The sequence below is a fragment of the Panthera uncia genome, assembly GCF_023721935.1.
Source record: "Panthera uncia isolate 11264 chromosome A3 unlocalized genomic scaffold, Puncia_PCG_1.0 HiC_scaffold_11, whole genome shotgun sequence".
In the NCBI taxonomy this organism is placed as follows: domain Eukaryota; kingdom Metazoa; phylum Chordata; class Mammalia; order Carnivora; family Felidae; genus Panthera; species Panthera uncia.
The window spans coordinates 16098539-16123253 of record NW_026057578.1 but is presented as its reverse complement, the minus strand read 5'-3'; the positions used below and the strand labels follow the sequence as shown (position 1 = coordinate 16123253).

Here is a 24715-nt window from a genome sequence, read left to right as displayed (position 1 = left end):
GAGTGGCATCGGTGCATAAAAGAAAACCTGCAATCGGCTTTAGGAAGGAGGTGGGAGAGTGGCTGGGGCTGTGGTCATGCTCTCCACACCCCTGTAAGCTGGTCAGTCAGAGAAGACAGGGAAGAAGTGAGGAAAGGCTGTTCTAAATAGAGGGAACTGTGAAAGCCAAGGCACATGAGGTGTTAAAACTAAGAGACACACAGGGTGGCCTGGGTGGCTCAGTCCATTAAGCATCTGACTCTTGATTTAGGCTCAGGTCATGGTCTCTCGCTTTGTGAGATCGACCCCTGCATCGGGCTCTGTGCTGACAGTGCAGAACCTGCTTGGTATTCTCTCCCTCCCCATCTCTCTGCCCTCCCTGCCCCAGTAAATAAATAAACTAAACACACACACACACACACACACACACACACAATTTAAGAAACTGAGAAAAGTTCAGCCTGATAATGTCAATGTCATGAGTGAATGAAAACATAGGACAGAGGCAGATGATAAAGGACCTTGAGTGCCATGTTTGCTAAGCTGAGACCAGTTTGCAGTTCATCGAGCCGGTTTCCTCTTCTTCCTGGGCACACGCTTAGGATGTTCCCCAGCCTCCCTTGCAGAAGGTGTGGTCCTGTGACTGGATTCTGGCCAATGGAATGTGAGAGGACATGACAAGCCCTGCTTCCTGGCCTGGACAATAAAAACCACCCACTTGCATCCTTCCGGGTGTTCTCCCTTTTCACTGGCTTGATGCAGAAGAGCAGGTCAACCCTGGAAGCCAAGTGTAGAAGATGGCGGGGCCACAGATGGAAGGAGTCCGGGCACCTGAATCAATTGAAAGAGCGCTGCCCACCAATGAGGGCACCAGTTTTGGATTTTATATGAGCAGGAAACAAATTTGGGCTTGATCTGTTCCCCTGTGTGCGTGTTTGCATCCCACAAACGAATGAGGAGATGGCAGAAGATGAGGCTGGTCCTGTGCTCCTCCTCTCCACTCTGTGTGGCTCCTCTTCCAGTGCTCTCCCAGCAAGACTCAGCTGTGAGGTAAACCATTTGCCACAGGAGGACAGAGCAAGAGGAAGCCATGTCCTCTCTGCACAAGATTCAGGAAGGTACCTGTTAGTCTGAACGCCCATCCTTTCATAAGAGCCCCTCAGGCTCACTGAGAAGTCAGTCACTGACAAGCATTGAGTGCCTACTGTGTGCAAGCTTGTCTAAGCTCGGGCGCCTCTCACCCAGAATTCCACAGAGTCTGGTCCCTGGACCACAGGCCCTTCAAGATCGACTTTCCCTCTCTCTTTCTGAGGATCCGGGAGGAGGGAGAGGAGAAATCTGTCTCTTCAGGCCGATGTCTATAAAGTGTGGAATGCTTACCACGGGTAGGACCAAAACTGATAGGTGGTACCAGGACATTCATCAGGTAATACTGTTCTTTAACATTCAAATTTCAGGGGCACCTGGGTGGCTCAGTCAGTTGAGCGTCCAACTTCAGCTCAGGTCACGATCTCACGGTTCACGAGTTTGAGCCCTGTATTGGGCTTTGTGCTGACAGCTCAGAACCTGGAGCCTGCTCAATTCTGTGTCTTCAGCCCCTTCCCTGCTTGCGTTCTCTCTCTCTTTCTCAAAAATAAAACAATAAAATTCAAATTCAAATGTCCTGATTTCATCAATGAGAAAGACTCCTCTGATGCTTATATGTCTTTAATGAGTCTCTTACCTTTCATTTTTAGCAGAGAGTGCACTGTAGCAAGCAGTCTTGATCTGAGCTTTCAGTGAGCAACAGTCAGAGGGATGGTTTAATGATGCTTTGCTCCATTGTATTTTTCTCTTCTTGTGTGTGTGCACGCGCCTTTTTTTTCTTTTTCTTTTTTTGCTAACTTTTTATCTAACACTGGATTTCTATTTATGGTGATGTAAAAAGTTCTTTTATAAAAATAAATGTAGGTTTAAGAAAGTTAAAAACATTTTTAAAACAGCAAGGAAATAATAACCAGATGGCACGTGGTTACGGCACGGCTTAGGAAGGTCCATCAGTGATTGGCATTTGGGAAACCCTGCCTCACTCCATGCTGCCACACCTCTGTGCCTTTGACCATGCTGGTCCCTCTGCCCGCTCTTCCATGCTGACCTCATTGGGCCGCCGTGGCCTTGGCCGGGGCTGAAATCATTTCCCAAAGAAGCTGTGGCAACAATAGCTGCATGTGGCTGGGGCATGGGAAAGGCCAAGCAAGGAGACGAATCTGGGTCGGCTATTTTTCCCAAGGACAAGTAAAGGAGAGCTCAGTGCTCCAGGAAACAGACCCACAGAGGGCAGGGACCTGCCCAAGGTCATTCAGGACATCAGTGGCAGAGGCCTTCTCGCCCTCATTTAATGTGGACGGGAAGATAAAATGGGACAACCACTACAGAGAGCCTTTGATCCAGTCACTGCCCTTTGGGGAATTTATCCTAGAGATACACTGACCCGTGGGAGAAATGGTGAGTGTCCAGCTTTATTGAACATAGCAAAATTCCGGAAGCTACCCAGATGATCATGTTCAAGCATGAGGGGCCTGATTAAATCAATTGTGACCCAGCCATACAATGGAATACGACGCAGGTGTTAAACTGGTCAAGGTCTTTATTTTGGAAGTTAGGGAAAGATCTCCAATTCACGCACAGAGAAGAAAGCAAAGTTCAGGACAGTATGCGGGATATGCTATCTTTTGTGTAAGAAAGAGGGAAATAGGAATCCAAGTGTGCATTTCCACCTCAGGTGGAACTGTATGAAACTGCCATTTTGGAGGTCAGCCATGGTCCATTTCCTGGGTCCCACCTGCATAGTGGGATGCACAAAGTAACTGGAAGGAAAGAAAAGAAACTGCAAACAGTCACTGCCCATGGTGTGTGGAGGTGTCCTCACGAGGAGGACAGGGAGAGGAGATGGACTCAACATTAAAAAAAAAAAAATTTGTTTTAGTTTATGTATCTTGAAAGAAAGAGAGCAGGTACAAGTGAGCGAATGCAAGTGTGGGGGAGGGGCAGAGAGAGGGAATCCCAAGCCCGTTCCACGCTGCCAGCTCGGAGCCTGACTCAGGGCTCCATCCCACGACTGTGAGATCGTGACCCAAGCCCAAACTAAGAGCTGAATGCTTAACCGAGTGAGCCGCCCAGGTGCCCCTCTACATTTGTGTAACTGTGGGGTTCTGAACCAAAGGAACATGTGACCTATTTAAGAAAAAATAAGGGAAGAAGTAATTCAGGCTCCAGGGTGGCTTTTCTGCTACACGATGGTTGTCTCTGTACCCACCCCAGTTGGGGTGATTAGGCAAGGACTGTTCAGGCCTGGAGCTCAGCGGGGCTGTCCCAGGTTAGCCTCCGACAAATCCCCTTCTCTGGCATTTCTGAGCCTCTCCCAGGTGGGTCAGAGCTGAAGGGCCCCCACCCCTAGCCAGGCTTCTAGCAAGGCTGCAAGTCCTACAGGGTACAGTTTAGGCAGCGGGCTTCCACGATCTTGGGGTAACACCCCCTTCCCAGTCAGGGTTGCCCGAGCCAGGGCTGATGGGAACGGCGCTCAGCAGTAATGTGACAGCCCTCACACAGGATGTGGCTTGGCCAAAGGTGGCTGTGGAGATGGATCCCACTGAAGCCCCTCCTCTTCTGTGGCCCCACCCCACATCCCTTCTCGAGATGTACAGAGAGAGGCTCTTCCTGGAGTGACTGCTGGCATTATGGGAACACCATGGCGACCCCAGCTGAGAGCTCACCTGGTCCGGGCTCCCTGGTTCCTCGTTCAACACCACCAGAAGGACTCACTGAAGTAAGAGCGGTAACAAGTACAATAATAAAGACAGCAACTGCCTCTACAGCGTGACTGCTGTGTGTCAGGCACTGTGGCTAGTTCTTGGGTTACCTTGTTTGGGCCTCACAACACCCTTAGCAGTAAGTACTAAACTACTTTCCTCCACATTCCACAGCCCAAGGAGCCAGTGTTGTCTGTCCGGCCCCCAAACCTGTGCTCTGACACCAGATGATGTATGTCTGTGCCTCTGTTTCTCCACCTGGAAAATGGAGTCAGTGAGGAGACCTGAGAGCAGAGGCCAACGAAAGGGAACCTGGGGCAGTTAAGACAGTTTTTAAATCTCTGCAGGGATGTGGGTCAAGGGCAGACACTGCCAGCTGCTCACCAAATATCCATTTTCTCCATGCTCCCCACTAACAGAAGGCTAATCTTGTTTAGGAAACATGTCTGGCTAAAAATACTCATTTTCCCAGACTCCTTACATGCAGTGAAGGCCATGCAATCCATTCTGGAGAATGAGATGTCAGTCCCTGGGGTGGGGTTCACTTACCCACGAAGAGGAGTTGTTGCCTTGTGACCTCTGCCCTGGAATGCAGAGGTGAAGCCAGGGGATGTGGTGGCCATCTCTGAGGACGAGGGCACAAGACACATGCTCAGGAGAGCAGGGGGGGAAGACAGCTGGAGGCAGGTCACTGTGGGCATCACGGGGCTGCCACGACAGCCTTGTATGGCCTCTCTGATCTTATGGGAGAAGGTCAGCCCAGACGCTAAGACACTAAAGGCAAGTTCTGACACCGGCGGCTGAGTACCGTTCTAACTGATACAGGCCCCAAGGGCAGAACTGGGTCTGATGCTCAGAAGGTACAGAGAAGCAAAACATTCTTCTGGTTTTAGCAAACCCAAGTCAAAGCTCTCCAAGGTTGGCCTGGACCTTCTCAGGAGGGGTGTCTCCTCTGCCTGGAGATACAGAAGCAGTGACTGAAGGCCCACCTGGCAAGGATGCTGGGAAAGGCATTCTGACATTGTCTGTGTTTGCATGCTTTAATCATACCCACTTTGGGAGGTGAGGAAAGGACCCCCGGATGTGCATCCAGCTATGGATGGGCAAGGTCGCAGGCCCCACCAAGGCACTGTCCAATAGGGCTTTCAATGGGGGAAACGGACTCTGTCTGTGCTGTCCAATGCAGTAGCTACCAGGGCTTGACACATGCCCAATGCAACCTAAGAATGGAGCTTTCGATTTATTTCATTTCAACTAACATAAACTTAAACTGCCACACGTGGCCAATGGCTCCCATGCTGATATAGTGACCTGTCCTTGCCCCAGCCCCACATTCTCTCTGGCCTCTTCTGCTACTGATCTCCTCTCCCACTCCACATCAGCCATGCTGGTCTCCTTGCTGTTCCCAGAGGACACCAGGCGCATGCACACCTTGGAGCTTCCTCCTGGCTCTGCCCGCACGTGGCTGGGCTGCTCTTCCCCCAGACATCCCACCGGCTGATTCTTTCAACTCCTTTGTATCACTTTCTCAAGGAGGCCTGCCCTGACCACTTATGTAACAAGGCGGCTCACCCCCTACCCCATGCTCTATAATTTACTTCTTCTGTCTGCTCAACTAGAATTTCAACTCCATGAAGGTCAGGATCTTTAGCTTTTCTTCCCCAAGAGCCTAGAATACTACCTGACACATAACAGGTGCTCAATAAACATTTGTTGAATGTATCTGAAGGCTTAAATGAGCTTTAATGAGTCAAATGGAGATGTTGAGACCTTCCCATCATGAGATGTTTGGGACCTAACCTTAGTCAGCAACACCTCCTGAGCCCCACTACGTGCTGGGTGCCATGACAGGTGCTGGTACCAGGCAGTGAACACGGCAGGCAGGACCCCTACCCTCAAGGAGTATACAACCTAGCAGAGAACACAGGATGGATACAGACAATGGCAGGAGGGCTGCAGTTGAAGCAGGGGCACATAACACAGGGAAGCCGAACCAGAAGAGAGCTCAGAGGAAGCAACATTTGAGCTGAGTGAGGCCTGATGAATGAGAAGGTGTTGTTAGCAAGCTAAAGAGTAAGGGCCATTTCAGGCAACATGAACAGTATATGCAAAGGACCAGAGGCAGAAAAGAGAAGAACCCTTTGGAGGAACTGTGGCTGAGGCTGGGTGACAGGGAGAGCACGTGAGATGGGGCTGGTGGGGTCAGCTGGAGCCAGACAGGAAGGGGCTTATGGGCCAAAGAAAGAAATCTGCAATTTCTCCCAGAAGCAGACATCCCCGATGCCCATATCACATCTCCTCAGTGTTCTCCTAATTTCACCTGCTGCTGTGGAGGGAAGTTACACACATTCCCCTGGCACTGCTGGTGTCTCACCCAAGCACAGCTTTCTGCTTTCTGCCCAGAGCCTACTCTTATGCTGCAGGAGGCCCCTTCAACCCCACCCCAAGTGCAAGCACACCAGGAAGTAGACAAGGATTTATACCCCCAGGGGAAATCTTCAGGGACGGGGGGCTGGAGTGGGTAGGCCATGCTTTGTCCACCCACCCTCCATCCTTCAGGTGACAATCTGGGGGTGTTCTATACTAAGGTCCCAGCCCATCCATTCCCTGTGGCCTGTAGTAATGCCTCAGCAATACACCCTTAGACTGGCTTTTCCTTCTTCCCTGTCTCTACTCTACCCACCTACCCTTCTTACCTTCTTCCTGCATCACCTCTCAAATCAACTACCTGTACCCAAATCCCTGCCTCAGGCTCTGCTTTTGGGGGAACCCAAACTAAGGGCCCCAGGAAAGTTTTGCTTACCAGAGTGGCATGCTCAGGCTTACATTTACAAAAGCTCACTCCAACTGTTGTGCAGAGAAGAGTACAGGGCAACAAGAGGAGTGAAGAGCTGCTGAGGGGCCCTTACAGTTCTGCAGCGAGAGGGGCTGGTGGCCAGCACCGGGCTGGTGGTAGTGGAGACAGGCAAAAGGGGCTGGAGACACGTGGATCTCCTTTGGGACCAGAGGCTTGGTGGCAAGGTGGGGTGGTATAGAGGCTTGGCCCGTGCCTGCCTGACTGTGAGAACCAGGTCCGCCAAGTTCTATCCCTCAAGGCCAGCCTGGCTCTGGAGACCAGTTGCAAAGGCACTATTTTTAGAGAGCTGGGTGTTTACTTGAAGGATTTGAAGACTGGGCTTTATTTTTAACTCCTCTCCCAATGGCAGGGACTCACTGGTGTGGACTTAGGAAGTCGAGTGGAAGTTGGACTGGGCTTTGGAAACCCAGGGGAGCAAAAGGGCTTGCACTTGGGGACAGATGAGCTTGGAGGAAGAGCCTGCTGGCCTCTCCATGTTCCGCTTGCCTGAGTTTCTGATGATAAAACTGGCCATGGCCTCTACTCACCAAGCACCTGCTGAGCACCAAGACCATACAAACCCTCTAAGCACACTCCCTCATTTAGTCCCCACCATGACCTAGGAGGCAAGGCTGACACTGTCCCCACTCTACAGGTGGGAACATACCTCTCTAGAGGCTCAGAGAGGACCAAGGACACACAGTGATGTAACAATGTGGGATTCGAACCTCAATTTCCCCATCTTCCCAGCCTATCCCCTCAACTACTCTGCCATACAAAAGGCCAGCCAGGTGCCAAGGCCCAGGCACCGAATGTCAGATGGGCAGGATAATGATTTGAAGCTGAAGGACTTCCCCTCTTTCACCTGTGCTTAAGCGGGCAGAGTCCAGATCTGAGAATTCAAAGACTGGTTGTGTCAGTTATTTTAGGCCTTTGGGCTAGTTTCCTGGCCTACACAATGGGTTATTTATTACATATAAACAGCACCTCACTGTGAGGACTAAATGAGATGGTGTGTATAAAGGGCATCAGCACAGAGCCTGGCACACAGTGGTGGGAACGGGGCACTGATCTGTGCCAAGCACTGACTTCTCATATGCCCACGAGGCAGGTTCTCTCAGGATCCCATCTTAGAGAAACGGAGGTACAGGGGAGTCACTAGCCCATGCGGCCAGCCAGTGTCCAGGACTAGAACCCAGGCAGCCCAGCCCTGAGCTGAGCCCTCGAGCCACTGCCTTCCCTCTGCATCCCCTGTGCTGCTGGAGCTCCACTCAAGTGCCAGAGTCAGGGGCCAAGCACTGGCTTCGTGTGGTCAGACCTTTCACAGGATGTGGGGAAACACTTGCATTGAAAGAAAGCAGCATTCTTCTCCTGAACGTGCAGGCTGTTGGGCCTGTTTTCTGACTCTGCTATTGAGGCTAAAAAATCAAGCTGGAAAGGTTCTGGAACGGGACTGCAAGCCTAGTTTATAAGGGCTAAGGGTAGGGGAGAGAAAACCATGCCTTTCCACCTTCCAGAGCCCTGTCCTCTTCCTAGTTGATTTGTTAAATGTGACCCAGAAGTCAACTGAGATTTCACCAGAGCCCTCCAGCCATGCCTCTCTCTCTCTCTCTCTTTCCTCTGCCCCTGGTTCACTGCATGCCCCTGGTTGGGTGCCTCTCCCTTTCCAGACCTTAGTTTCCCCGTCTGTGACATGGGCACATTGGGCTGTGTTCTCCCTAAAGTCCAGTTCTGACAGGCTTTTTCTGAGGAGTGGTAGGAGCTCACTGGGTCTTTTCTCTGGTTTCCCTTTCTCCAAGCTTAGAAGGTCTGGCTCCCCCAAGTACACTGCCTCATAGTTTGAACACCTTCTTGCTGCCAGGGGCCCAAGTAAGGTCTTCTGTCTCCCCAGACCACTCAGCTCAGAGGCCGGCCTTGGAGTCACAGCTGCCTCTTGTATGTCACAGGAGACCAGCTCTGACAACTCAGGACATTCCATTCACCCCAGTCTTCAGTCTCTGGGAGCAAAGGGATTTTGTCCACTGGCAATTCTCCAAGGAGGGATGTGATGGAAGGCAGGAGTCGAGTGTCAGGGGCCTTTCCAACATCCTCAAGACCTTCTTCAGGGAGTTTAATCCCCCTCAATGGAACCCCAGGCCAAGGAGGAACCTCAAGAGGCAAGCTAAGGGCTAACTTTTGCCTCTACGACCATGGGTAGTTGATGGTGGTCACTGGGTTTATGGAACACCTGATTGTGCTCAAATAATTTGGCAAGGATGCAAAAGACTGATGATACATGGTGTTGGTGAGAGTTTGAGGAAAACCGCCCTCCTGGGCACTACTGGTGGTGGGGGGAGGGTATAAATTTGGTGCAACCCCTTAGGAGGTTAACTGGGGCTCTGGTAATAATAAAAACGCACATTCTTTTTGAATTGGCAATTCTGCTTCTGGGACTGTAACCCATAAGTGCAGATCTGTGCAAGCAAGGACAGGCAGAGACATGGGGGGCATGCCAGCAGGCTAACAATCCAACAATTATTCTTAAATATCTATTGAACAGATATGGTGGGGGGACATCAGACAGGAATGGTTTGGATTTCTGCTTGTTTGTGTAAATCCTTGAGTACTGGAGGAGAGAGACCACCATATTCACATTTTGACAGTGAACGTCAAGAGTTCAGTTCCTTGCAAAGACCCGGGTTAGCTGGCATCATATTTCCCATGCATTCCAAGGACGGTCGAATGTCCCTGATGGAATAAGGGAACGGGCTAATCCATCCCTTTCGCCAGCCTACTCTTCTGTGAGCAAGAGTATGTGTCCAAGCAGGTTCACTACAGCCTTTTTTGTCAGTGTGAAAGCGTGAAATGGTTTCAATGTCCCTCAAGAGAGATCTGGTTAAATAAATCATGGTATTTCCAAACGACGGAATAGTAAGCAGCTGTTAAGAACAGGGAAGATTTATGTGTAGAAGATAGGAAAAAAAACTCCTCAAAACACATGAAGCCAAAAAATCAAGCTAAAGACCATTATAGAGGTAATCCTCGTTGCAAAAGAAAACAACAAACTCAGAATAGGTAAGAGGAAGAGGGCTGTAAGTGAACGCTTAACAATGGTCACGCCGGAGGTGTGGCTGAGACAGAAGTAGGAGAGGGGTTTGATTCCTTTTTTATCTTTTATTATTCTGAATATCATTTAATTTTAACAAGTATGTTGTTCTGAGCAATGTAAAAAAAAGAAAAGGAAAAAAGAAAAAGGAGAGAGAAGTTCGCTGTATGTGAAATGGTAGTATGGTGGAGGACGATGCAGACGCTGGGGCCAGAATCTCCGCCCCAGCACTTACTAGCTGTGTGACTTGAAGCATGTTAAAGAAATCTCCATGTGCCACCATTAGCATGAGATGAGTGAATTCAGCTGGGCACCTAGAGCAGTGCCCGCACACCGCACGTCTGACACTCCTCAAGCTGGCATTCACAGCCCGTCCTACCCTGGCCCTCGGCTGCCTTCCCAGCCTTATCTCCAGTCTATTCCCCGCCCGCTCCAGCTCCCCATGACTCACTGCTCCCAAAATACACCACACACGTTCCCACCTCCGTGCCTCTACCTGAAGCGACCTTTCTCTCCCTCTTCTCCATCCGGCAAACTCCCAGCCAGAGTCACCCAACACCTGCAGGGAGCTTTCCCAGACCACCCCCGGGGCAGTTCTTTCCTTGGACCTCCCTCCAACCCACGATGGGCTGTGCTGAAGCCCTGTCTGTCTTTGCCACTAAGCTATGAGTCCCCAGAGGATGCTGACCACACTGGTCCACTGGGTGCTCTGTGCCCCAGCACAAACCTGGCAAAGAGTAAGTGCTAATCAGTATGTGAAAGAAAACCTGCCAAAGGTCAGATAATAGTTAAGAGCATTCTAGAACCAGGTCTTCTGGTTCTGGGGTGTCAGTTCCCAGTTCTGCCATTACTCAGCTGAATGACTATATTTAAGATACTTAACCTGTCTGTGCCTCAGTTTCCTCATCTGTAAAGTGGTAAAACAGTATCTTCTTCATAGGGTTGTTTTGCGGATTAACTAAGTTAACACACATAAGGTACTTAGGATCCTGCCTGGCTCTCAGAAATAAGGACTACATGGGTGTTTGTCAAATAAAAATGAAATAAACAAATTGCCAACATCCTCCCTTAGACCTGGTCCAAGGACAGGCCCTCTTCCCCCTGGGTCTGCATACCCTGGTGGTTCTGGAAATGAGAGTTGGCAGGTGCAAAGCCCCAGCCGGAAACAGGGCCAGACCCATGTGTCTTGTTGGTCTAGGACAAACCTCAGCCAGGCGCATATAGGTCTTTCATACCTGTCAATCTCTTGCCAATGTCTCTCTTTAACAAAAAGAGAGCAGACTTCCGGTTTAAGCACCTTTGGTAGTAACAGTTTGACCTCTGTTTCAGAACATGATATTGGTTTTCCATTTTCAACAGTGATTAGAAAGTCTTCCTTTTCAATAAACATATATAAGTACTTTTAAGTAAGTTGATCTAAAGAAAGATATTAAGAAAGTAAGTAGAAAGGGGATGGGATGTACCAAGAATTGGGATGGTGGCATGCACAAGGGGCAAGTTTCGGAAACACAGTTCTAAGGACTGTGACAGAAGATGGGGCTTTCCCTCAGGGCAATTTCATTCTCAGGGAAGACGCTTAGATTAGTACAGAATGATGCTTGATTCACAGTAAAGCTTATACTACCTTGCACGCCTTCAACACATAGGCCCTTTACATGGGCTACTTTTTTTTTTATTCTCTTCAACAACACTTTGAAGAAGGATTCAATTAATTCTCACTTGACTGAAGAGGAATGTGAGTTTCAGAGAGGTGAGGTAATTTGCCTAGGGTCACACTGCTTATAGGGAAGCTGAACCCAGATTCAAATCTGGGTCCATTCAACATCACAGTCCGAACTCTTAGCCACCATAACACACATGCTCCTGCTCACCCGACAAATCACCTCCCAGGAACCTGCAAACCAGGTCTAACCTTACACTCAACTGGGGAACTTCCAGGGCCAGTCCAGGGAGGAGATGTGGGGGCGGGGAGCAGAGGAGCAGAAGACAGGCCCACTCAGCAGGTCCTGTCCTCAGGGCCACACTGATGCCACCCTGCACAAAACCTGAGGTGTTCCAAACCTCACACCCTGCGGCAGCTGAGAACTCCTGCAGGGCCATCCCCTGGCTCTGCCCTAGGGACACAAGAGCAGGAACGAGAACAAGAATACTACGATGACCAAGCAGCTAACATTTACTGGGCTCTTCCTCTTCCAGTCCTATGCTACTGCTTCACGTGCAGTCTCTGACTTAAGGTAGTATCATTATTTTCCTTTTAGAGATGAGAGAACTGAAGTCTGGAGATAAGATAAGATAAAGCAAGCAAAACACAAGACCAAAGCAGCACTCTTAACCCCTCACTCCCTGTGCTCCTTATGGAAGGGAGCCATTTATCATCACAGAGCTGGCATAACAACCAGAAACATTCAGGCACTCCCCAAACATCCAGCTTCCCTCCACCAGGATCTATAACCTTAAAAGGCATTACAAAAAGAATTTTTAGTGGCTCCTGGGAGGCTCAGTCGGTTAAGTACCCAACTTCGGCTCAAGCCATGATCTCACTGTTCATGGGTTCAAGCCCCATGTCAGGCTCTGTGCTGACAGCTCAGAGCCTAGAGACTGCATTGAATTCTGTCTCTGTCTCTGTCTCTGTCTCTGCCCCTCCCCCACTCACGCTCTGTCTCTTTCTCTCTCAAAAATAAGTAAACATTAAAAAAAAATTTTTTTTTAAGTTTTTAGCCACAAAATCAGAAGACCTGAGGCTAGTTCCCCCTCGACCACTTAGTGGCCACAGGTATTTCTCTGTCCCTTTCTTACTGCGACTCTCCCATCTGGGCAGGGAAGGGGTTGGACTATCTCCTGAAGCCCTGGATGGGTCTAGAGCAAAACTGTCCAATAAAAATACAATGTGAATCACATACGTAATTTTTAAATTTTCTAACAGCCACATTCAAAAAAGTAAAATGACACAGATGAAATTAATTTAATAATTATGTTACTAACATTATTAACTTAATAATAATATAATGATACATTCTACCCAGCCCAATATATCTAAAGAATCATTTCAACATGCAATCAATATGAAAAATCAATATAAAATTATTTTATACTTTTTTTCTTGCTATGTCTCCAAAACCCAGTAAGTGCATTTCTCCCTTAACAGCACATCTCAGTTCAGATCGGCCCCATTTCAAGAGCTCAGCAGCCACCGAGAGACTACCCTATCGGTGACTGCAGGTCTAGAATCTTTTTCAGTCCATAGCCCACTTTAGGGGGACATGCTTTCTCCACTTTCTCTCTTCCCCCTGGAAAAGCTACCCCAATCCTAGAATCTGAGCTGACAAGATCCATGGAAGCCCAGGACCAGGAACTTGAGGCCACAACAGAGAGAAACCCCAGGTCTGCCTGGGCCGAGGAGTCTGGTGGCTGCTGGGGATGCCCCCTGTTGCTCTGCAGCTCGATTACTCACCAAAACCCCTGTAAGGGAGACAACCCTGCTTTCCCTCCTAACCCAAAGATTCCCTTAATTGGAAATTCAGTCTGAGCTTCAAACGGAGCCAGGGAGCTGCCCCCCACATGGCAACAGCCCTGTAGGCATACAGGATGTGTTCCCTAGACCCACGAGGAATCCAAATCTTCCCTGCGCTCCCCTCCTGGCAGACCTTGTAGAAGAAGCCAGATACTACCTTCTCACTCCCAAGACTCAGTTCCCAGTCTGGGCCTGGCAGCTCCAACAGAGCTCGTCACATTCAAGGGCACAGGATTTGGCAGAAAGGACAAGGAGGTCAGGGAAAGCAAGGGGGGCAGAGACGGCGAGATTTTGCTCCCAGCAGGGAAGAGCTCAGGGGAAACCCCTCCTTCTTCCCCAGCTTCCCTTTCCTCACCTTCCAAACCAAACATGTTAGATGATGACCATGACTGCTTTGGCTCCTGGCTTCTCTGCACCAGACGTTTTATAGGCATTAGCTCATCTACTGCTCAAAACAACTCTAGGAGGGAAGAAGATCCGGGGTTCAGAGTGGCGAAGCAATCTGGGCAAAGTCACACAGCTCTGCAGTAGAGGAGCAAGAACTCTAACTCATGATCTCCCAAATCAAGAGCCCAAGCTCTTACCTATTGTGAGCTCTGCCACGTCCCAGGGTGGCCCAGGACAGTGCTGGTTTATGCCTGCCATAACAATACATGCTTGGAGTAATAATTTAAAATGTTCCCTTTGGAGGAAGGGACAGATCTTCCTTCCAGAAGAGTTCCAGCTAATGTATGTTGATACTCCTCCCTCTGGAGCTTCATTCCAGAACTTTCTCCCTCTGAGGTGTGGACTGAACCTAGTGTCTGCATTCCAAAGAACAGAGTGTGGGAAGGGGGAAATGGTAAGACACCAGGTGATCAAGGTTAACATCATCTGTGACAAGTCATGTTGAGACCTGTGTCCTGATATGATGTGATAAGGACACCTCACCTCTACATTCTTCTTCCCCAAAACCCATAACCTCCGTCTAACGATGAGACAAACATCAAACCGAGGGACATTCTACAAAACACCCGGCTGGTAGTTCTCAAAACTGTCAAGGTCATAAAAAACAAAGGAAGGCTGAAAAACTGTCCCAGACCAGAGAAGATTAAAGAGACACAACAACGGCAATGCTGGACACCAGATGGAACCCAGGAACAGGAAACGGACAGCAGTGGAAAAACCAGTACAATTCAAACGAAGTCTAGAGTTTAATAAATAGTAAGGTACCAGTGTTGGCTTTGACCAATGTATCATGATAATGTAAGAACTTAACACTAGGGGAAACTGGGCAGAGAGTATGGGTACTTTTCTGAAGATTTAAAAATACCATCTTTCTGTCTTAATGCTACTAACTGCTCACACATTCACAGCAATTTAAAGTTCACAAAGTTCAGAGATAGCAAGACGTGTTGTTTAAAGCTTTTTAGAATCAGAAACGTCGGGGCTGAAGCCTTCGTTCTCTCATTTGCTTGCCAGGCAGTCTCTGGCATATTATGTGCCTTCCTGGGCCTCAGTTTCCACATCTGTATAATGAATTCACTAAATGACAACTGTGACTAGTAATGCTTACTGAGCCCTTGCTGGGTGTCCCACACTGTGGCAGATACTGTGATGCGCCACCCAGTTTCCCCTTCGGGACTGAAGGACTTATTTCTCCTCTCCTCCTCTCGGCCACTCAGAGTGATACTGGCTGTCAGCCCTGTCCAGGGATTGCCCTTGGCTGAACAGAACCGTCCAGCCCCAGCTCACACCCCTTTCTTTCTTTCTTTTTTTAATGTTTGTTTATTTTTGAGAGAGAGAGAGACAGAGTGTGAGTGGGCGAGAGGCAGAGAGAGAGACACACACACACAGAATCCGAAGCGGGCTCCAGGCTCTGAGCTGTCAGCAAAGAGCCCGATGCGGGGCTTGAACCCACAAACTGTGAGGTCATGACCTGAGCCAAAGTTGGATGCTTAACCGCCTGAGCCACCCAGGTGCCCCTCACACCCCTTTCTGGAAGGTAGCTGCACCCAATGCAGAGGGTGTAAAGATCCAGCGACCTCACCTCAATTAGGGACAGCTCTGAAGGTCATCTCCACAGCAGCGTACCCCTCGTGGTTGGCTGAGGCCTTTGTAGGGACTGCACTGCAGCCCAGCGTCTCCTGCCCAATCCAGCTTCCTTCCCTTCCCCACAAATGTTGATCCTGAGTCCTCCCCATAAACTTGCTGTACCCTGATCTCCACCTCAAACTCGGCTCCCAGGAGAACTCGCCCCGTGACAGGGCTGTAAACCACAGGAGCTGCACTGTCTTTGTGAACCCTCAGACTAACCTTATTTTTCAAGATGACACAATGGAGGCTGAAGAAGAAAACGGACTTGGCCAAGAGCATACAACAAAGAAAGGGCGGTACCACAGGTGGGGAAACTCAAGCTGGGACAGGCAAACTGATCCACCCAGGTCTCAGCTGACAGAGGACAGATCCGGGATTTGGTCTTAGGTTGGCTTAACCCTGAAGGCCAAAGAGCCACAGCCTCCAGCCCAGGCCATTTAGAGCCACCAGCAGGATTGTCATGGGCACCAGGACAGACAAATGCTTTTCACCACTGTCCTGTCACACCCGCTGATGTCCCTGCAGCTCACTCCACATTTGTGAGACGGCAATAATAACAGTACCTACCTTTTTGAGATGTTACAAAGATTAAGTGAGTTAATATAAGGTCTCAGTTAAGTAAAGGTCTCAGAACAGTGACCGGCCCATAAGGAGCCCTTTATAAATGGCAGGCTAAAAACAAATCCCATGAGCAGCATATAGCTGCAATTGCAAGATGTTCTAAGAAAACGTCCATGCAGTTAAGTGACAGGGACTGGGTTTCATCAGCCCTCTAAGGGAGTCAGGCTTGACCTGAAGGAAGAGTAGGAATAAGATGGGCAACAAGATGGGGCGCCTCAGTGGCTCAGTCAGTTAAGCGTCCGACTCCTGATTTCAGTTCAGGTCATGATCTTGTGGTTCATGGGTCCGAGCACCACGGTCTGGTTCTGCGCTGACAGCGAGAGGAGCCTGCTTCTGATCCTCTGTCTCCCTCTCTCTGCCCCTCCCCCGCTCACCCTCTTTCTCTCTCTCTCAAAAGAAAGAAGGAAAGGGAAGGGAAGGAAAGCAAAGGGAAGGGAAGGGGGCTAAATAGAAGTGTAGGAACCAGATTTATGAAGAGCCACTCACTACCTGGGTGATTTGGAACAAGTCACTTTATCTCTCTAAGCCTCATTTAGCCAATCTGTAAAATGTAAATAAAAATAGTACCCATCTTATAAAGTCCTTAAGGAAATGAAATGAGTCAATATTTATAAACTACTAAAATAGTGCCATGTGCACAGCAAGAGCTATAAATGTTTGAAGACAACATTAGAACCTTTTCCGAAGTACAATGAGAAGACATGGAGGGATCTGAACGTGAATGAAAGGGTGGTTGCTGAATGGATACAGGTTGTGCCTGGTTGTGCCTGGACACGGGGCTGGTAGATGGATGGGTGATAGCAGCTGAGTGAGTGGAAGTTACAGTTGGACACTGGAGGGGGTCGGATAGATGGATGATAGATGGGTGCTTGCGTGACTGGGTAGGTGGGTGGGACTGGACGTTGTTTCAGTGGATGGAAGCATGGCTGGGTGATGGGGGTGGTTGGATAAATGGAGGAGACTTGGTGAACGGAGGTGGCTAGGTGAATGAATGCATGGATGGATGTTAACATGGGTGGCTTGGTGCAGAAATGGACCCACAAACGTCTGGCAAACTAATCTTTGACAAAGCGGGAGAATATCCTGCGGAATACAGACAGTCTCTTCAGCAAATGGTGCTGGGAAAACTGGACAGTGGCATGCAGAAAAATGAACCTGGACCACTTTCTTACACTATACACAAAAAGAAACTCAAAATGGATGAAAGACCTAAACGTAAGACAGGAATCCTAGAGGATTGCTAGAGAAATCCTAGAGGAGAAAGTTGGCAAACCCTCTTTGACTCTGCCAGCCGCAGCAACTTCTTACCCAATACATCTCCGGAGGCAAGGAAAACAAAAGTGAAAATGAACTATTGGGACCTCATCAAAATAAAAAGCTTCTGCACTGCAAAGGAAACAGTCAGCGAAACCAAAAGGCAACCAACAGAATGGCGGAAGATATCTGCAAATGACATATCAGGTAAAGGGTTAGTATCCAAAATCTATAAAGAACTTATCAAACTCAACACCCAAAAAACAAATAATCCAGTGAAGAAATGGGAAAAAGACATGAATAGACACTTTTCCAAAGAAGACCTCCAGATGGCTAACAGACACAAGAAAAAATGCTCAACATCACTCATCATCAGGGAAATAAATATAAATCAAACCCACAATGAGATACCATCTCACACCTGTCAGAATGGCTCACATTAACAACTCAGGCAACAACAGATGTTGGCAAGGATGCGGAGAAAGAGGAACCTGTTGGCACTGCTGGTGGGAATGCAAACTGGTGCAGCCACTCTGGAAAACAGTGTGGAGCTTCCTCAAAAAATTAAAAATAGAACTACCCTAAGACCCAACAATTGCACTACTAGGTACTTATCCAAGGGATACAGGTGTGCGGTTTTGAAGGGGCACATGCACTCCAACATTTATAGCAGCACTATCAACAATAGCCAAAGTATGGAACAAGCCCAAATGTCCATCGATGGATGAATGGATAAAGAAGATGTGGTGTATATATATATATATATATATATATATATACACACACACACACACACAATGGAATATTACTCGGAGATCAAAAAAAAATGAAATCTTGCCATTTGCAACTACATGGATGGAACTAGAGGGTATTATGCTAAGTGAAATTAGAGAAGGACAAATATCAGATGACTTCACTCATATGAGGAACTTAAAATACAAAACCGATGAACATAAGGGAAGGGAAGCAAAAATACATTAAGAGACTCTTAAGTATAGAGAACAAACTGAGGGTTGCTGGAGGGGTTGTGGGCGGGGGGGATGAGCTAAATGGGTAAGGGGCACTAAGGAAGACATCTGTTGGGATGAGCACTGGGTGTTATACACAGGGGATGAATCACTGGATTCGATTCCTGAAATCATTATTGTACTGCATGCTAACTTGGATGTAAATTAAAATAATAATAATAATAATAATCAATCAATCAATCAAAAGATGGGTGGCTTGGCGGATAGAAGTAATAGGTGAGTGAACATGGGTGGCTGGTGAATAAGGGGTGGATGGATGGTTGAATGGGTGGGTGTCTAGGCGGTTGGGTGGACAGGTGGATGATTAGAGGGTTGGGTGGGTAAAAGGATAGAAAGTTGGATGGGTGGGTAGGGGTGGAGGAGGAAGTGGTTGGGTGGGTGGGTGGTTGTCCAGGTAGATGTTAGAGAGGCTGAGTGACTGGAGGTGGTTGGCCTAATGGAGGAGTTGTTCAGGCGGGTAGTTGAGAAGTTAGGTGAATGAAGGGGCTGGGAGAATGAATGGATGACTGGGTGGCTGGACGGGTGGCTGGGGGTTGAATGTGTAATCAGAAAGTGGAGTGGGTGGTTGGGGTGAAGAGATGGTCGTCCAGGTGGCTCTTAGAAAGGCTGGATGAACAGAAGGGTTGGATGAATGGGTGGATGGACAGGGGACCAGAAGCACCTCCAGTTAACTCTCTAAAGGTCGGGGAGAAGCCCTGACGGTGAAAGAAGCAGAACAGCCTTGGAGACCGGGCCTCCAGGGTCGCCCTGCCCCGGGACCCCCTTCCCCGGCGGGGCCCACCCCGCCTGCGCCCAGCCCCCGGGGGCCTACCTGGAGGCGGCGATCTCGGCCTTCTGGCGCGCGATGGCGGCGGCGCGCTGGGCGCCCTCCACGCTGTGCTCCACCTTCTGGCGGACCTTGCTGCTCTTGAGCGGCAGCACGCGGCGCTTAGTGCCCTTGACCAGCACGTTGTGGCGGTACTTGCCCTCCTCGCGGTGGCCGTCGGGCAGCGTGGTGCAGCCGTAGCCGTGGCGCAGGTTGTCCAGCCACTCGCCCTCGTAGCGGAGGCCGCTGGAGCGCTCGCTCACGCCGAAGCCCGAGCGCTTGTCGTTCTTCCACTCGCCCATGTAGGTCTCGGTGGTGGTGGCGTCGATGTCGGCCTCGAAGGGCGCGGCCTCGTCGGCGCCCTCCGCGCCCTCGGCGCCCTCGCCCAGGCTGGCGGTGGACGCGGCGTCGCTGGCGCCGGAGCTGAGGTCGCTCTTGAGGAAGCTGACGCGGCTGCGCTGGCTGCCCAGCGACGTGCGCGACTCCGCGCGCCTCAGCCGGCCCAGCAGCGCGCCCCGCTGGAAGAGGCCGCCGCCCTTGGGCGCCCGCGCCGCCTCGGCGTTGGCCAGCAGGCTGAGCGCGAAGCCGCCGCGCGGGATGGCGGCCGGGGGCGGCGTCGGGCCGTCGGGGGCGGGCGACGCGGGCGAGTCCGGGGCCACCGTGCCGTTGCTGTGCTCGCTGCGCAGGGACGAGAGCGACGTGCGCAGCGGCGAGCGCACCACCACGGCCATCCCGTAGGGCACGCTCTGGCGCACGCCGTAGCCGTGGCGCATGCCGTTGGTGAACTGGCCCTGGTAGGTCCCTGCGGGCGAGGAGAGGGCGCGTCAGTGGGCGGCTGGGAGGGCCCTGCGGGCGCGGGGCGAGGCGGGCCGGGGCGACGAGCGCGCGGGTGGGAGGGCGGACGACGCGGGGGGAGGGGGCGCGTGGTCCGTGAGGGTGCGAGGACAGAAGTGCGACCGCCCTCTGCGCAGCGCAGTGGCGGGACTATTCCCGGCGGCCACAGTGAGGTCGCGCACGTGGGCGTCAGCGTGTGACGCTAGGTGAGCGGGCGAGGCCCCGGAGTGCATGCGGTTAAACGAGTGGTCAAAAGGAGTCTGCGGGATGGTGTGAATATTTCTGTTGGTAGGAGCACAGCAAGGTCACGAGTGTGCCAGGCGGGGTGAGTCAGTTTTAACGTGCGAAGTTGCCCGAGCAGATGAGGTTCGGTGAGTGTGAATTTGAACGAGTGCACAGATTGTGCAAGAGCATGAGTGGGCAAGACAGTGAGTTTGTGCCCTAGTGTGAATATTTGCATTTGTGGGAGTGTGCAGGGTCCTGGAAGCCTGTCAGATCATGATTGTGCGAGGCAGTGTGTGCGCAGAGGGTGACCGAGATCACATGAGTGTGATGTAATGAGATGTAACGTAAGGTCATGCGAGTATTTGAGGTCTTGAGTATGAAAGGAAAGGCAAAATTGAGTGAGGGTGCAAAACCAGTAGAGGTTCAAAGCATGCAGACTTGTGGGAGCAGGTACATCTATCTATGTGTGAGGTTAAATGCATGCGCATAGTCCATAGCGTGCAAAGTGGGCTAAGTGCCCAAGTTCCTGTGGAGGTGACATCATGGGGATGTGAGATGTTCTAAGTATGCAAGGCTGTCTGAGTGTTAAAGCACAGAATAACATGTGGCACTTGAGGCTGAGTGTATGAGGCTGTGGGCAGCAGGGAAACTGAGACCATGTAAGACCGTGTGTATACAGGATAATGGCATGTACAAGGAGGTATCATCAGTGCAGGCCTTGCGTGTCCATCGGTGTGAGCACGTGAGCTCCTGGGAACAAGAGCCTATGTGAGTAGCCTGCCAAAAGCCAGCTCCCTGCCTTCATCTTTATGCCTTCAGCATGCAGGACAGTATCTGCCATAGTGTTCACGGAGTTGAGGGGGGAAATTCAGAGCCTTTGTTTTAACACGAGCTGATACTTTACCCTGGTTAACCAAAAAAGGCCCCAAATGGCCTTCTTCCCAGCAAATGCCCAGGATGGCTAAGGAACTGAAACGGCTGGCCAGGTAAGGGATTCCTAAGCTCAACCCAACAGGCAGGCTCCCGTTCGGGCCTTTGCACTGGCCGGTATCTCTGCTTGGAACTCCTTCCCTCCAGATACGCTTCATGTCTCTGCTCAGTGAGGCCTATCCTGACCACCCTATTTAAAATTGCCATCTGCTTGAGCACAAGCACCCTTATCTACCCCTTATCTACTGTTTTCTATAGTATGTATCCTCTCTAACATATCATATGACTTAATTGTTGCATTTATTGCTTTTCTTTCCTCACTAGAATGGAAATCCATGAGGGCAGGGATCTTTCCTGTTTTGGTCTCTGATGTAGCCCCAGCATCTACAATAGGGCCTGGCACATAGGGGTGCTCTGTAAATATTTGCTGATTGATTGGCTGAACCTCCCCAGAAACTCCATCTCATTGTGTGACCTTGGGCAACTCTCTTCCCTTCTTAAGGCCTCGATTGCCCTGTCAATGACATGTTAGATATGAAACTCCCTAAAGTTTGGCCTAACTCTGAGACACTGGAATTCTAGAAGGACCTATATTGTGACTCTGCAGGGGAAGGACAGCATGTCCCTATGACTCTATACTATCTGGTCCCTCCCAGCCCAGGCTACTCCACCTTGGGCCCCTATTCCCACCCCGCCCCCATCACTTTCTGCATGAAGAGACTGCATTAAGAGTCATGTACAGTGCCGAGGGCTCATTTAAACATCTCAAAGTTCCTATCAGGTGGGTCCCTTGATGATGCTCATTTACAGGAAAGGAAGTTGGTGGTCTGAGAGGTTAAGTGACTTGACCAAGGAGGCAGAATCCAAACCCAAGTCTATCTGATGCCCGAAGTTCACACTCTGAGCCCCCAGTTCTCTATCCTGGCTGCCCTTCAGAAGCTCTAAAAAATACCAGTTTCTGAGCCTCACCACCAGAAAGTCTGGCTTAATTTGTTTGCAGCCTCTCTACAGGCAGGCACACAGCCAGCAGTGAGAGGGACATCAGAGCTCTCCTCCTGTCAGTGACCAGCCATGGAAAGCCAATGACCATGGAATATGAGCTATAAAAGGGCTAAAGGGAAGTGGAGAGAGAGAAAGGAGATATCACTGGACATGATCTCATAGAAGAAGATGCAAATATGATCTCCATTTCACAGGTGGATGATTCAGAGAGACTGTGTGACTTGCCCAAAGTCACCTAGTAAGGAAGGAGCAGAACTGGGGTATGAACCCAACGTCTGACTCAAGCTGAGGAAGTGGGAAAATGGGTTTGTGTGGCAGGTGCAGAGAGCAGAGCAAAGAGAACGTGGTCCAGGGGATGAGAAAGTGGAGAGTTAAAACTAATGTGTTCCCCTTTCTAAGCTCATTCACATGTGGTCACATTGTATGGGAGGCAAGGGGACAGACAGAAACTTGCAGTCAGAGACAAACTGATCTCAAATATCTAATCTGGAGAACCTTGGACAAGTTACTTCTTCAGATTTTCAATTTGCTTATCTGGAAAATGGAAAAATAATACCCACCTTCTAGGGTTTGGGGAAGATTAAAAAGGAAACAACAACAAAAAAGGAAACAACCCCGGGTTCCTGGGTGGCTCAGTTGGTTAAGCGTCCGGCTTCAGCTCAGGTCATGATTTCATGGTTCGTGGGTTTGAACCCTGCATTGGGCTCTCTGCTAACAGCTCAGAGCCTGGAGCCTGCTTCGGATTCTGTGTCTCCCTGTCTCTCTCTGCCCTACCCCTGCTTGTGTTCTGTATCTCTCTCTCTCAAAAATAAATAAATTAAAATTTTTTTAAAAAATGGAAACAACCCAAATGTCCATCAACTGGTAAATGGATGGACGGTGGTCAGCCACACAGTGGAATACTGGTCAGCGTTAAAAAGGAATAGACTGCTGGCATATCCAACATGGATGGATCTCAAAAACATGCTAAGTGAATAAAGCCGGAGATGAAAGAATACAAACTGTGCGATTCCAACTACATAAAACCCTGGAAAAAAAACCCTAAAGTATAGTGACAGAAAGCAGATCTGTGGTTACCAGGGCTGCAGGTAGGAGGGATCTACCAGAGAGGGGTACAAGGGAACTTTCCGAACTGATGGAAATGTTCTACACCTTGATTGTACTGGTGGTTACACAGGTGTATACATTTGTCAAGACCGTGCACTTAAAATGAATTCTCTGCCTGGAAACTATACCTTGATGTAATAAATAATCTAATTTGTAAATAAATTTTTAAGAAAAAAACCACTCCAGCACAGCATTCTGCAAATAGCCATTGGAAAATCCTGTCAACTCTCCTTTCCAAGTGACTCTGAAATCCGGCCACTTCTCACACCCCCCTGCTACTAGGCGGTAGCCTGAGCCACGGTTGTCTCTCGTCCTGGATTTTCATAATGGCTGCCACACTGGTCTCTCTCTGCCCCGTGCGTCTCTGTCCATTCCTAGCTCACTAATCACAGGGATTCTGTCCAAATGTAATAAAGTCAAAAATCACGACACTGCTCTGCCTCTTCTCATTCAGAGGAAAAGCTGAAGTCCTTAGTGATCCACAGACCTAACCTGATCTCATCGCCATCACTTCTCTGTCCTCACATCCCTCCATTCCTCCTTTCCCTCACTCCACTCTGGCCACAAAGTCCTCCTTATTGTTCCTCCCGTTCCATGAGCCATGCCCCTGCTTCGGGGCCTTTCTGTTTGCTGCTCCCTCTGCCTGAAACAGTCTTCCTCCAGAAATCTGCACAGCTCACTCCCAGAGAGGTATTTAATGGTTCCTATAAGACCCACCCAAGGTGACAAAGCTAATAAATGTACCAAAACTCCCATCCATGTCCAGCTGTGCTCCTTACTGTGCTCAGAAGAAAGAAGAAAAACAAATATTTGAAAGGAGAAAGTGAACAAGAATGGAGCAGAGAAGTTGGTAACCTGGGAGAAAGACAGAGGACATCTAATCTCTGGGTTGGACACATTTGTGAAATTAAATCAACCAATCTACCTTTAGCTTAAAGTTGGCGTGAGATGGGCTGACATGGTCCCTTTAAGCCCAAGAGAAACTGAGATTGCTCTTGGCCACCAGCTGGGGAGGAAACGGCCAGGCTATATTAGGAAACTTACAAGCAAGTGGCAAGAGGCACAGACACCCAGGGGAGACTGGGAGTGACGGGGCCCTGGGAAGGGGGAAAAGCCAAGTGCTGGGGCCATCCCCAGCCTGACTCTCTCTAAGACAGGACAGCTCTCCCTGGGGACTGGAAGAACGCAGCATCTGCATCTGAAGAGAGGGAAAAGGAGGACCCTGCCCACAGCCATCTGGCTAAGATGAGCTTTCTATGGAAGGAAGTGCTTCCTGATCACCTTTGGGCTGGCCCCTCACTTGGCCTTGTAGACTCTACAGGGATTCTCACTGCCCTCGGGGTAAGAGGCAGGATTCTCAGCCTCTGACCCCCTCTCCAGTCACATTTGCCTTTCCACCTCAGGACCTTTGCACATGCTCCTGCCGCCCTCCACCTCTTCTCAGCATGCTCTTCCCTTCTCTCTTCCCCTGGCCAACTTCTTTTGATATTTCAAGTTTCAGCTTAAATATGACTTCATCCAGGAGGGTTTCTTGAACCCTGCCCCCTGAGTACTGCCATATGATGTCATGTCTCCCTGTTCTTCTTGGCACTTTTCCCAATTGCAATTAAATAACTGTTAAGGTCATTTGTCCA

At 49.8% G+C, this 24715-nt stretch overlaps 2 protein-coding genes across 2 annotated transcripts in view; one reads left to right on the top strand and one right to left on the bottom strand.

The window, feature by feature from the left end:
* Positions 1-24715, top strand: part of PKIG (cAMP-dependent protein kinase inhibitor gamma) — a 409002-nt gene that overhangs the window by 19174 nt on the left and 365113 nt on the right. The window lies entirely within an intron of this gene.
* The window catches only part of JPH2 (junctophilin 2), a 69071-nt gene that overhangs the window by 27199 nt on the left and 17157 nt on the right, over positions 1-24715 (bottom strand). The window contains exon 2 of the mRNA XM_049650724.1: positions 18990-19785. Within this exon, the coding sequence (XP_049506681.1) occupies positions 18990-19785 (796 nt within the window). The remainder of the gene's footprint in view (positions 1-18989; positions 19786-24715) is intronic.